The sequence below is a fragment of the Trichechus manatus genome, unplaced genomic scaffold, assembly GCF_000243295.1.
Source record: "Trichechus manatus latirostris isolate Lorelei unplaced genomic scaffold, TriManLat1.0 scaffold00170, whole genome shotgun sequence".
NCBI lineage: Eukaryota > Metazoa > Chordata > Mammalia > Sirenia > Trichechidae > Trichechus > Trichechus manatus.
This window is the reverse complement of record NW_004444106.1, coordinates 1211027-1224306: the sequence shown is the minus strand read 5'-3', so window position 1 is coordinate 1224306 and position 13280 is coordinate 1211027. Positions and strand designations below refer to the sequence as shown.

Sequence of the window (13280 nt, the reverse complement as noted above, 5' to 3'; positions counted from 1 at the left end):
ATCTGACGTACTATTCTATGTATTTTATTATTTTCTGTCCTTTCCCGCTAGAAAGTAAGTTTTACAGTGGTAAGAATATTTGTCTGTTTAGTCCCCTGCTGTCTCTCTGACACCTGGGACATAGTGGCACTCAGTATTTTTTGAATGAATTGAATCTGGGGTTTCTCAAGCATTGCCCTCCCTCTTTGTTCCCCCAGTTCCTGGACTTGGGCGTTCTCTAGGGTTTTTGCCCAAAATGCCTCGCCTGCGGGTGGTCCACGTGTTCCTGTGGTACCTGATCTATGGACACCCTGCCGGCAACATGGTGGAGAAGCCAGGCCCCAGCAGTGAAAGGAGAATGGGAAAGCAGGAGCCCGGGCGAGCAGGAGCCCAGCTCTACTCCGGAAATGACTCAGAGACCTCCTCTGATGCCCCATCCAGAGACAACGAAGACCTTGGCACCACCTTGGAGGCTGAAGTGGAGCTCCCCACAGAGACAGGTGAGCTGCCCTCGCCATGCCTGTGACTAAGGCAGGCAGGTGTGGGGGTATCCAGAGAGAAACACAGTTGTCCCTTATCTTTATCACCTGAACTAGCTGAATTCCCACACAGCCCACTGATAAAAATAAAGACATAATCCAAACTTCCTGAACCTCTGGGCTCCTGTGTTCTACTTCCTGCCTGATCAGTAGGGTTCAAAGGAAACTCAGGGGTTTAGAGAGAGTTCTTAGCTGGGTCAGAGGGAACCAAGTGACCTACTTGTGAGATGACGGGGGTCCTCTCTGCTGGGACTGATGCCAATTTTTTCCCTAGTGTACGTGGATGAAGCCTCGTGGATGCGCTACGTCCCTCCCATCCCAGTCCACAGGGACTTTGGCTTCGGCTGGGCTCTTGTCAGTGACATTCTCCTCCGCCTGCCCCTCTCTGTCTTCGTCCAGATTGTGCAAGTCTGCTACAAGGTACTGGAGGCTCCCAGGGCTACCATAAGTCCTGGGGGCTGGCCCCTCAACTCCAGGCCAGACGGCCTGCACTCACCCAGTCAAGGAGAAATACTTGAAGACTTGGGGTTGCTTGGATGGATGAGTAGATGGACGGATGGATGGATGGATGGATGGATGGATGATGGATAGATGGAGGATGGACGGATGGACGGATGGATGTCTATCAAGGGAAAATCCTTGAAAGACTAGGAGTTGTTCTTCTAGATAGATGAGATAGGTAAATAAGTAGATAGGTAGACAGACGAATAACTATAGTGCATCAAATAAAACACATTGTTTTTAGGAATTTGGTAAATATAGAAAAAGGAGAAAATAAAAATTATCCATGACCTTATCACTCAGATAATAACTGCTAGTAGTTTTTAGTACATTTTCCTCTCGTCTTTTTTCTCTATGCCCATATTTGTGTGTGTAAGAATGCGTGGGGGCGGGGGGTGGGGGTGGGGAGAGCTCCTTTTTTTTTTTTTTTTTAATGGGATTGAGACTATACTATATTTACTCTTTTATTTTCTGTTCTTTGCAGTGAACAATATGTTCTATTTCCACATCATTAAATTTTTTATTTTGATATTAAGTAGATTTATAGTATTCCTGTATATGCATCTATTACTCTGACTACTCTGTTTTTGGACACTGAAGTTCCAGTTTCTTGCTCTTATAAATGACATGTTGATGAATACCTTATGGGTAGACATGCTTGTGAACAGCTCCTAAATTTTTCCCTTAGGATAAGAATAGAAGTAGAATCACAGGCTTCAAACGGAATGAGTGTCCTTCATTTTTTAAAATATAAATAAGTATATTGCCCCCAGAAATGTTTTCGCAGTTTATATGCCCACCAGCAGTAGATGAAGGCACCTGCCCATTGTCCCCAACAGTGTGGTAAATGGGCTGGAAGGGAGGGGTGATAGGACTGAGGCAGAGATGTAGGAGGTTTGGGGTCAGGGCTGTCACCATTGGGCTAATAGGCAAGCTCAGGGAAATTGCAGTCACGAAGATAGTGAGTATTTTTTTGCAATCTTTATAATTCACCCTGGCCTCAGGGTGAGCTGAACTTGAAGTTCATCTCTTTAGGTGGACAACCTGGAGGAGTTTCTGAACGACCCTCTGAAGAAACACACGCTGATCCGGTTTCTCCCCAGGCCCGTCCGACAGCAGCTTCTGTACAAGAGGTGAGGGCCATACAAGAGGAGGTGAGGGCATGGAAACCCATACAGAGCAGCTTCAGGCCCCCACAGGTCCCTTAAAGTTAGGGTTCCGAAGGCTCCTGCACCAGGAAAAGGGAAAGGCTTCTGCCTTCCAGGTTGTAAAGATGATCAGTTTTCACTCATTGAGGCCCCTGTGCACCTCTAGATAAAGGACAGGGGCAAATAAAGTATGGCCTAGTTCACTTAAAGTCAAGTCTGCTGATAAAGGCTGCAGATATTTGAGTATTTTTTTCTTTCTGTTACTTTAGCTTACTAAATCAAACCCCAAGTGTGGTATCAGTGCTCCATCACCCTAGCTGGGTATTAGGAAGATGGTTCTGGGCCACAGCACCATGCAGGGCCTCAGGCCAGTCCCCCAGGCACGACCAGGTAGAAAAGGGGAGAAGTGAGTTGCATCCCTCGCCCCAGACACAGACGTGGAGTCAGTTGAGAGTGTGGAGTGATTGGAACCTGCCACTTCTGTGTTTTCCAGGCGTTACATTTTTTCGGTCATGGAGAGCCTTCATAGGCTGTGCTACATGGGGCTGCTGCAGTTTGGGCCCACGGAAAAGTTTCAGGATAAAGATCAGGTAAAGTCTTTCAAGGCCAAAGGAAGGTGGTCCTGACGGTTGAATACGGTATGTAAACCCGACTCTGATTTTGCTGATTGTGAAAGCCCCTCTCTCCCACTTGATGTCTCTCTTGTAGGTCTTTATTTTCTTGAAGAAGAATGCAGTCATTGTTGACACCACCATCTGTGACCCGCATTACAACCTTGCCCACAGCAACCGGCCCTTCGAAAGGCGTCTTTATGTCCTCAACTCCATGCAGGATGTGGAAAACTACTGGTTTGATCTGCAGTGCGTCTGCCTCAACACCCCACTAGGTACCATCAGCTTTTGTGGGCCTCACTGCTTCTCCTCCTTTTCTGTGGTTCCACGGGGACTAGAACGGACTAGAGATGGCCTAGCCCATGTTTTTCAGACTGCTTCCAGGGGCCTAGAGTGTCCTCGAGGATCCGTCAAAGGACAGAGGTGGGCCTTGAATGGGAGGATGACGGGCCCCATGCCCGGTTTAGTCCAAGCAGCTCCACTTTTGTCTTCAGTCATTTGTTTGTTCAGTAGATATTTATTGAACACCTACTGTGTGTCGTGTCCTACACCATGCAGGTGAAAGCACAGCCCTGTCCCTGGCTTCATGAGGCTTAGCACACGGAGAGACAGAGTGTGATACAGGCTGTGGAGGAAATAAGCAGGGTGGTGGGTGGGACCCAGGGTGATGATACAAAGGGTATTAGATGGGGTGGTCAGAACTGCCGTGCTGAGGGGGAGACCTTTGAGCTGAGACTTGAAGGATGAGGCTGAGCCAGCCAGACCAGAGCTGGGAAGAGTGTTCCAGGTGGGGGACATGGCATAGAGACGCCTTTCGAGTGCAAGTCCTTTGCCCATTTTTTAACTGGGTTGTTTGTCTTTTTGTTCTTGAGTCATTAGATGCTTTTAAGCAAGGGGGTGACAAGATGTCTTGTTTTTAAAAGGTCACCCTAGCTGCTGTGTAGAGAACAGACTGAGGGAGGGCACAAGAACGAAGCAGGGAGGGGTTGTAACTTGTCTAAGAGAGATGTGTGGGTGCAGCAGTGAAGAAGGAGAGAGGGAGAAAGGTGAGGGACATATTTTAGAGGAGACTTGCTGATGGCTTGAATGAGGAGGGCTTTGGGGTCAGGCCTCCACCCCTGCCGTTGCCTCTCCCTGGAATGGCCCTCCCACCCATACTTTCCTCACAGATGGCCACTCCTTCAAGCATCACCTCTTGGAGAGAGCCTTCCCCCCTTTCCAGCGTCTTTATTATCAGCATCTCATTTCTTTCGGTGAACGTCTTGAGTACAGGAACTTTGACTTCCGTCCTCGGGTCCTAGCAGAGTGCCTGGTACACGGTAGACAGCCTGTACATGTTTGTTGAATGAATGAGGGGGCTTTAGTAAGGCCATAGAAGCTGCAGAACCTTGAGCCCAGTCTCCCTGGAAGCCAGTCTCCATCTGGTCTTTTCTTGCCACCTCCACCAGGCGAGAAAGGATGCCTCATTGGATTTGCACCTGGGAGGTGAATCATTCTATTCTTCCCATCACAGAGCTGAAAGGTCAGCATTACACTTTGATTTTTACAAAGCAGAAGGCACATATTTCTTTTGTAGAATTATTTAATGCCAGCAGGGTGCAAACAAATTTTAAAACTGTGTGTTTCATAGAATTCTGGCATTCAGTTGTGAACTAGGCTTTTACCATTTCAGATTTTAAAAGCGCCCTAATTCCCCTGCATTTTATACCCAGATAAGGATTTAAGAACCAGTGTGTTATTTGTACCAGAGTTTTTCAGGCTGACAATTGGTGAATTTCCATCCCTTTTAGTATTTGTGAGCAGAAGTGCTAGAGGCTTATTTAGCCCATGAATCAGACATTGACTGTCTATTCATTCAACAAACACGTGAGGAGGTTCTGCTCCAAGGACTGGGAGAAAAACATCATATCATAAACGTAATAATCTCCTTTAAAGCAGAGGCTCCCCAAACGTGTGTGAAGAGAATCATTCTAGGAGCATTTTAAAATCCTGACTATTGGGTCCTATGCAGAGACTCAGATTTGGCAGGCCTGGTGGATGGCTTATAAATCTGCATTTATAACAAGCAACTTGGTGGTGTAGCTGTTATTTGCACATGAGACGCGTTACCTTAAGTACTCTTAATTTCAACTGTCCGTTCAAATGGATGGCCTTGGACAAGCTATTTGTAACCTCCCTGAGCCTTAGTTTCTTCATGTGGAGCTGAGGGGAAGCTCCAGCTAGATGAAGAGAGGTGCAAAGAGGTGGGTTCTCCTCACTGCCCAGCGCCCGCAACCCAAGGTCTCTGAGCACATTGTAAGAGAGACTTTGATCTGCCACAGACTTCCATAACTTTACTTGCCTTACTCAAGTAATGGTTTTAGTAGTCATTTATATTTTCTTGTAAAAAACGCAATTCTTAAAATTTCCTAATAACAACTTAATTTCTCGACTACATTAATGCACCTCTGGGGCACTCATGAAACATCTGGCTGCTCCTGGAACCCAGCTAGGCCCAGGGAAATGACGCCGTTGCAAACTATCTGACCAGATCCTTCTTAACTCCCAACCCCTGCCATTACCACCAAGTGCAGTGATTTCTGCCCATTGCTTCCGCCATGCTGGCACAGAGGAACTCCCCCCGGCTTTCTGTTTTCCTGGGAGCGCTCCGGGAGGAAGACACAGGTTTCCTCTGCTTGCAGACTCCCCAGCCTCTTGGGTTCTCTGGTGCGTGCCTGCCTGCCTGCCTTCCCCCCTTAGCAGGATTCAGCCTGGCTGAGGACCCCTTTCTCAGGTTCCCCACCGGTGCTGAACTTCCTTCCTGCTGCTCCCTCTAGCTCCCTCCCAGCAGTGTTTTCATAAGGTGTTTTGTATGAAGAGGTTCTACCAGTTTCAGACCCTTTCATCTGTACAGGAAAGCCTGTTCACCAGAAAGCAGATCCATTGTTTTCCCACTACCCAGCAGCAGCCCGCAGCCTGACCAAACCTGCCAGGAAGGGGTCATCATTCAGCTTGTGTTTGGTTTTCTAGGCGTGGTGCGCAACCCGCGTCCCAAGAAGACCAGCAGCCCAGATCAGGGCAGCGACGAGGAGGGCAATCTGCAGAAGGAGCAGGAGAGTGCCATTGACAAGCACAATCTGGAGCGCAAGTGTGCCATGATGGAATATACCACGTACGTCCTGTCCCGGGCGTCCTGGCTCCTCCACGCCTACCTCAAGATGTCAGGGCCAGAATGGCCCAAGCCTCTGGCTTAGAGGCTGCCAGTTGGTGGCCATGGGCCAAATCTGGCCTCCAGGCTTTCTTTATTTGGCCCACATATTGTTAAACAAAAATGGAATCGGTTGCCAATATTCAAAAACTGATAATTTTTACATAAAATTCTTTATTTTGGACTTACCATGTCAACAGTAGGGCTCCCAGTTCTTCATTTTTGCCTGTCAGGTGTTTCTCTGGGAAGGTAAAAGTTAGTTGTAAATAAATGCCCCACCCCACTCCATGGCCTCTTAAGTTACTGAGAAGGGCTCTTTTTTGTGTTTTTTTTTTCCCACCCTCAGGGGGCGCCGTGAAGTCGTGGATGAAGGCTTGATCCCTGGAGATGGGCTGGGAGCTGCTGGTCTCGATTCTAGTTTCTATGGACACTTAAAGCGCAACTGGATCTGGACCAGCTACATCATCAACAAAGCCAAAAAGGTGGGCACTTGGTTAGGTCAGGAATGCCACACCTGGACCAGCGCTTGGGGTTGCCCTCACTACTCCTCCTCCTGTCCCTTCCCCGCTTCACAGCTTCTAAACTGGCCAAAGCAGAACTGAGCAGAGAAGCAAACATTGACTTTTATATGTATTGAAGGTGGGACCCAAAACCAAAAACCAAACCTATTGCCGTCGAGGCGATTCCAACTTACAGCGACCCTAAAAGACAGAGTAGAACTGCCTCATAGGGTTTCCAGGGAGCGCCTGGTGGATTTGAACTGCTGACCTTTTGATTAGCAGCCAACTCTTAACCACTGTACCACCAGGGTTTCCGAAGGTGGACCAGGCCCGTAAAATATCTGCCCAGCCTATTCTGTGTCTAGTGGACTCTAACTTATTCTATCATGTGGCTAGGTAGCCCTTTTTAAAGAAGGAGTGGAGAGTTCATGACACAGGGTCAGACAAGAGGGAGTCCGTGTGCAGTAATAAAACGGCTGCACAGGAGAATCCCATCCCTGAAGCTGGCTTCGTCAGAGACTTGGATATTTTAGTGCCCTGTTGCTCCGGGCTCTTGGGGTTTTACTGAAGCTTATGCTTCATTCCAGTGACATTCTTGTCTTTTAGGAGAATGTCGGCTCAGAAAATGGGCTCACGATGAGGCTCCAGACATTTCTCACCAAGCACCCATTGCCACTCGGTGGTGGAGGTATGTACGCTGGGAGCTCACCCCAAAAATAGACATGATAGCAGTTTAGGACCAAAACGATCACCCCAAGTACAGTTTGGCCTTTCTGGCATTTGCAGATCTCATCTTGAAACTGTGATCTCCTGTGGTTATTTCTAGGCAGTAGCAGGCTGAACATTTGGGGAGAAGCAAGAGCAGCTCCTGAGCTCTGTGCTGACAGGGAAGAGCAGTTTGAGATGGACAAAGAGCCCACATTGGACAGAAACAAGAGAGTGAGGGGTGGGAAAAGCCAGAAGCGAAAGCGAATGAAGAAGGACCCTGGAAAGAAGATCAAGAGAAAGAAGAAAGGTAACATGATGATCGTGTGCATGTATTGGGCCTTGTCTCTGTCCACCCTCGCTTGGAGCTCTGAAGCAGCCTCCCTCCAGCCAGACCTGAGCTCTGCCCTCAGACACAGGTGTCCACGTTCCCGTGAATCTGTTATGCTAACTGTGTGATTGCCACTTCATTTTCCAAATCCATCTGGCCGACTGGGAGAGCCTAGAATTTCCTGTATGCTTCCCCCGGCTTTCTTGATCTTTGCATTTTGTAAAGCCTTTTACCTTAGTAACTCTTTTTTCTCAGATCAGTTTAGATTTTTAATTTAATTTCAGCTGAAAAAAAGAAACTTAGCAAAACCATTACCAAGCATTTTGATCAAGGAGTCTTCTATAGGGGGAAAATGCAGAACAGAATTTCAGATTCTTATGGAATCCAGACTTTCTAGAGCCATGGAGCCTGGATGAACCCCTGAAACTGTTGCCCTAAGATTAAACCAGAAATATCCCCTGATATCTTCTTAAGCCAAACAGTAGTTTAGCTTAACTAGTAAAGAATGTCTGCCTTGAGCATTGTGCTCTTTTAAGATCTATCCATATGGGATCAAATTGAGGACAGCAGCTCTAAAGATTAGATAGGAAACTTAGGGGACATTGAGTTTATGTTAATGGTGCACAAACCATTTGGAAAAGAAGGGTGAGAATTGTTGCACAACTCAAAGAATGTAATCAGTGTCACTGAATTGTGCATGCAGAAACTGCTGAGTTGGTGTATGTTCTGCTGTCTATATAGTCTCAACAAGAACTAAATTTTTTTTTTAAAAAAAAACAAAACCCTTAGCAAAATTCTCATCACAACCAACCAAAGTCCTATTTTGTTTTGGCCTTAACTTTTAGTATCTACATTTATGCTAATCAGGCCAAAGTTCAAAGTCATGTTGTATCTTTAAATTAGGGAAAAGCTGGGAATTACGTGGGCCTTACAGAATCTCTTCAGATCTGATGCAACCCCTAATGCATGATGCTTTCAGATGGCCCTTTTAGGTTCTTCCTCTGGGCAGGATCTATAGTCAAAGAGCAGAAGAGGGGCAGTGTGGAGACCAGCATCATTTTTTGAACCACTTTTCTATCACCTACACAGGTCCGTGTGTTGTAACAAAAATCTGATGGCTCTATTTCAGATAAAAACAATGTTTACACAGGAGTCTGTTTTTAGTGGTGTATTTGGCTGGTGTTCATAACAAATAGCATTGCATCCGTTGAACGCACCCCCCTCCTCCCTCCCCCGCCCGCCATCACCACCATCACCACCATTTAGCCTATCACAGATGTGTCTGTATAACATTAGTTTGGCTCATGAAGACCTAAATTCATTTACCAGGCAAATATAGTGCTAGGGTCATTTTGAATCCAAATTTTCTTGCCCCACTTTTCGTCTGCCTTTAGCAGAGGAATAATTTGGAAGAAACTCACAAAACAGTCTTTTGGAATTGGCAGTGGCATGTAGGCTGTATGTGAAATTGCAAAACCGCCAAAGTGTCCTCACCATGGGGAGACCTTAGAAAACCTAGTGGTCAAGAGCTCAAGGTTCAAAACCTATATCAGCTACTTAATAGCTGTATGACTTTGGGCAAATTGCTCTGTCTCTCCATGTTTTCATTTCCTCAGCTATAAAAAGATGGAGCCCTGGTTGCACAGTGGTTAAGAGCTCGGCTGCTAACCAAAAGGTCGGCAGTTCGAATCCACCAGCCACTCCTTGGAAACCGTGTGGGGCAGTTGTATTCTGTCCTATGGGGTGACAACTATAAAATGGAGATAATTGTGTTCATTTCATAGGGTTGTTGTGAACTAAGTATTGTTTTAATTATAAGTTAATATATGTGAAAAGCTTAGAGCAGTTCTTGGCACATAGTAAATATTCCATGATGTTAGCTATTGTTATTATTTATTTAGCAGCTACTTTGTGCCAGGCACCATACTAGGCATTTTATACACAGTCTCATTCAATCCTCACAATGGCCTTGTAGGGTAGACCTTATTGCCTCCATGGTGCTCAAGAGTTTACACAACTCAGAGGTCTCAGGGCAAGACAGCGGTGGGGGCTTAAGTGGCTCCACAGTCAACTGTCCCATGCATTCAGCAGACATGCCCTGAGCATGTTCTGTAAGCTTCTGTACAAGGCACCTTCAAAGGACTTAGTTTCACAGTGGGACAGATTGGAGATTGACAGATAACAAGTAAGAGGCTGTATTCAGCCAGCCCTACCCATCTCCATGAAATTTGACCAAAGAGAAATGATGAAAGAGGAAGTAAAAAAAAAAGGCTGTTTTAGGAAGGGTTGACTCTTTTGTGGTTGTTTTGTAAGGCTTTAGACACAAAGAGATTCTGAGAACAGATCCACTCAGTCAGATCTTACTAGCTGGGTAGGTACTCTTCTGCTCTCCAGAGTGATAGCTCCAAACCAGTTGTTAGAGGTCGATTTCTCTCACTCTGGTGTTTTTAGAAGAGGTCCCAGAAGAAAAAAGCAGAAGGCTGCGCTACCATGATGAGGCTGACCAGAGCGCCCTGCAGAGGATGACCCGACTACGCGTGACCTGGTCCATGCACGAGGACAGGCTGCTCATTTTCTGCCGAATTGCCAGCAACGTCCTCAACACCAAGGTATTCAGCCCACCAGGCTGCTTCTCCTTTCAGCCTCCAGACAACTGATACGCTTGTCCCTCTCACGGGAGCTGTCTTTCCTGCCTTGGACCCTTGCAGGGCAGCTCACGGCCCCCTGGACCACTCATTGCATCTACTTCTGCTTGGCCACCAGGGAAGAACAGTTCCCAGAATCTGACAAATTAATAACATGTTTTTGCACATTTCTTTCCAGCCTTCGGTGAGGTACATACAGTTTTTTGCCTAGCTGCAGGCAAAATAGCTCGGAGCATTCTCTCCTTCTCTCTGTTTACCGGGAATCCAACCCTTTCTTACTTCTCTCCTCCCACCCTCATCTGCTTGAAAATCTCCTATTTATCTTTCAGTAACCACTTATCATCTCAGGAAAGGCTTCATAGATCCTGCAAGGGAAAGTTAATTACTCTCTTCTCTCTCTGTCCCGTGGATGCATACTTCTCACATTGCTTCTGTTGCTTGTGGTAACTCTTGGCCCACTAGAATGACTGCTCCCCAAAGCAAAGAGACTTGTCTTACTTGTTTTTGTAGATGCAGCCCCTAGCATGGTACCTGCTACATAGTAATGACTCAGTCTGTATTTATTGAATCAAAGTGGAATGGTGGCGGTGGCCTCAGCCTGGCTAACCATGTTTCCCATGGTTCACCCCCCAAACCCCCACGCCTTCCACACCACAGTTCCCCACACCACGTCCTCCCTATCTGCATCCCTGAATCCCAGCCAGGCAGAGAGGGCCTTGCCAGCTCTTGTTCTCTGACTAGCAACCTCCCCCTCTTTCCTCTGATATCACAGCCTCCAGGAAGGTTCTGCAGCCCAAGGCAGAGTTTGTCTCCCTGTCTTGTTCCTCAAAGAGGGCAGATAAGGTAGGCAAGTGTCCCACTAGGAAGCGGAGCTCTGGCATCATCCAGTCCAGGGTCCCTTCCAGATAGTCATACTGCCAGGTAGAGTAGGTGAGGCAGCTGCGTAAAGAACCTAGTTTGTCACCATGATCAAGTGGGATTTATACCAGATATGCAGGGATGGTTCAACATTAGAAAAACAATCAATGTAATCCATCACATAAGTAAAACAAAAGACAAGAACCACATGATCTTATCAATTTGATGCAGAAAAGGCACTTGACAAAGTCCAACACCCATTCATGATAAAAACTCTCAGCAAAATAGGAATAGAAGGGAAATTCCTCAACATAATTAAGGGCATTTCTACAAAGCCAACAACCAGCACCATCCTAAATGGGAAGAGTCTGAAAGCATTCCCTTTGAGAACGGACCCAGACAAGGATGCCCTTTATCATCACTCTTGTTCAACATTGTGCTGGAGGTCCTCGCCAGAGCAGTTAGGCTAGAAAAACAAATAAAGGGCATCCAGACTGGTAGGGAAGAAGTCAAAGAATCTCTATTTGCAGGTGATATGATCTGATACACAGAAAACCCCAAAGAATCCACAAGAAATCCACAAGTATCGGGATACAAGATAAACATACAAAAATCAGTTGGATTCCTCTGTACCAACAAAGAGAACTTCGAAGAGGAAATTACCAAATCGATACCATTTATAGTAGTCCCCAAGAAGATAAAATACTTAGGAATAAATCTAACCAGAGACGTAAAAGACCTATACAATGGAAACTACAAGACACTACTGCAAGAAACCAAAAGAGAACTATGTAAGTGGAAAAACATACCTTGCTCATGGATGGGAAGACTGAACATTGTGAAAATGTCAGTTCTACCCAAAGCGATCTACAGGTACAGTGCAACCTGATCCAAATTCCAACAGCATTTTTTAACGAGATGGAGGAACAAATCACCAACTTCATATGGAAAGGGAAGAGGCCCCGGATAAGTAAAGCATTACTGAAGAAGAAGAACAAAGTGGGAGGCTTCACACTACCTGATTGTAGAACCTGTTATACCGCCGCAGTAGTCAAAACGGCCAGGTACCGGTACAACAACAGATACATAGACCAGTGGAACAGAATTGAGAATCCAGACGTAAATTTCATCCACCTATAAGCAGCTGATATTTGACAAAGGCCTAAAGTCCGTTAACTGGGGAAAAGACAGTCTCTTTAACAAATGGTGCTGGTATAACTGTATATCCACCTGCAAAAAACTGAAACAAGACCCATGCCTCACATCATGCACAAAAACTAACTCAAAATGGATCAAAGACCTAAATATAAAATCGAAAACGATGAAGATCATAGAAGAAAAAATAGGAATGACTCTAGGATCCCTAATACATGGCATAAACAGAATACAAACCATAACTAACAATGCACAAACACCAGAAGAGAAACTAGATAACTGGGAGCTCCTAAAAATCAAACACTTAATGCTCATCAAAAGACTTTACCAAAAGAGTCAAAAGACAACCTATAGACTGGGAAAAAAATTTTGTCTACAACAAATCTGATCAGTGTCTAATCTCTAAAATCTACAAGATACTCGAAAACCTCAACAACAAAAAGACAACCCGGTTAAAAAATGGGCAAAGGATATGAACAGGTACTTCGCCAAAGAAGACATTCAGGCAGCTAACAGACACGTGAGGAAATGCTCATGATCGTTAGCCATTAGAGAAATGCAAATGAGAACTACAATGAGGTACCATTTCACCCCAGCAAGACTAGGATTAATCCAAAAAACACAAAATAATAAATGCTGGAGAGGTTGTGGAGAGACTGGAACACTTATACACTGTTGGTGGGAATATAAAGTGGTACAACCGCTTTGGAAATTGATTTGGCGCTTCCTTAAAAAGCTAGAAATAGAAGTACCATAGGATCCAGCAATTCTGCTCCTTGGAATATATCCTAGAGAAATAAGAGCCGTCACACGAATAGATATATGCACACCATGTTCATTGCAGCACTGTTCACGATAGCAAAAAGATGGAATCAACCTAGGTCCCCATCAACAGAAGAATGGATAAACAAATTATGGTATACTCACACAATGGAATACTATGCAATGATAAAGAACATTGATGAATCCATGAAACATCTTATAACATGGATGAATCTGGAAGGCATTATCCTGAGTGAATTTAGTCAGTCGCAAAAGGGCAAATATTGTATAAGACCACTATTATAAGAACTCAAGAAAAGGTTTAAACACAGAAGAAAACATTCTTTAATGGTTATGAG

The 13280-nt window shown here is 45.5% G+C and overlaps 1 protein-coding gene across 2 annotated transcripts in view; it reads left to right on the top strand.

Moving 5' to 3' along the window:
- GTF3C1 (general transcription factor IIIC subunit 1) overlaps positions 1-13280 on the top strand; it is an 85043-nt gene that overhangs the window by 53162 nt on the left and 18601 nt on the right. For both annotated transcript variants that reach the window (XM_023741006.1, XM_023741007.1), the window contains exons 15-24: positions 198-479; positions 793-938; positions 2055-2152; positions 2661-2757; positions 2876-3053; positions 5788-5929; positions 6312-6447; positions 7072-7153; positions 7292-7480; positions 9953-10110. In XM_023741006.1, coding sequence (XP_023596774.1) covers positions 198-479; positions 793-938; positions 2055-2152; positions 2661-2757; positions 2876-3053; positions 5788-5929; positions 6312-6447; positions 7072-7153; positions 7292-7480; positions 9953-10110 — 1508 coding nt within the window. The remainder of the gene's footprint in view (positions 1-197; positions 480-792; positions 939-2054; positions 2153-2660; positions 2758-2875; positions 3054-5787; positions 5930-6311; positions 6448-7071; positions 7154-7291; positions 7481-9952; positions 10111-13280) is intronic.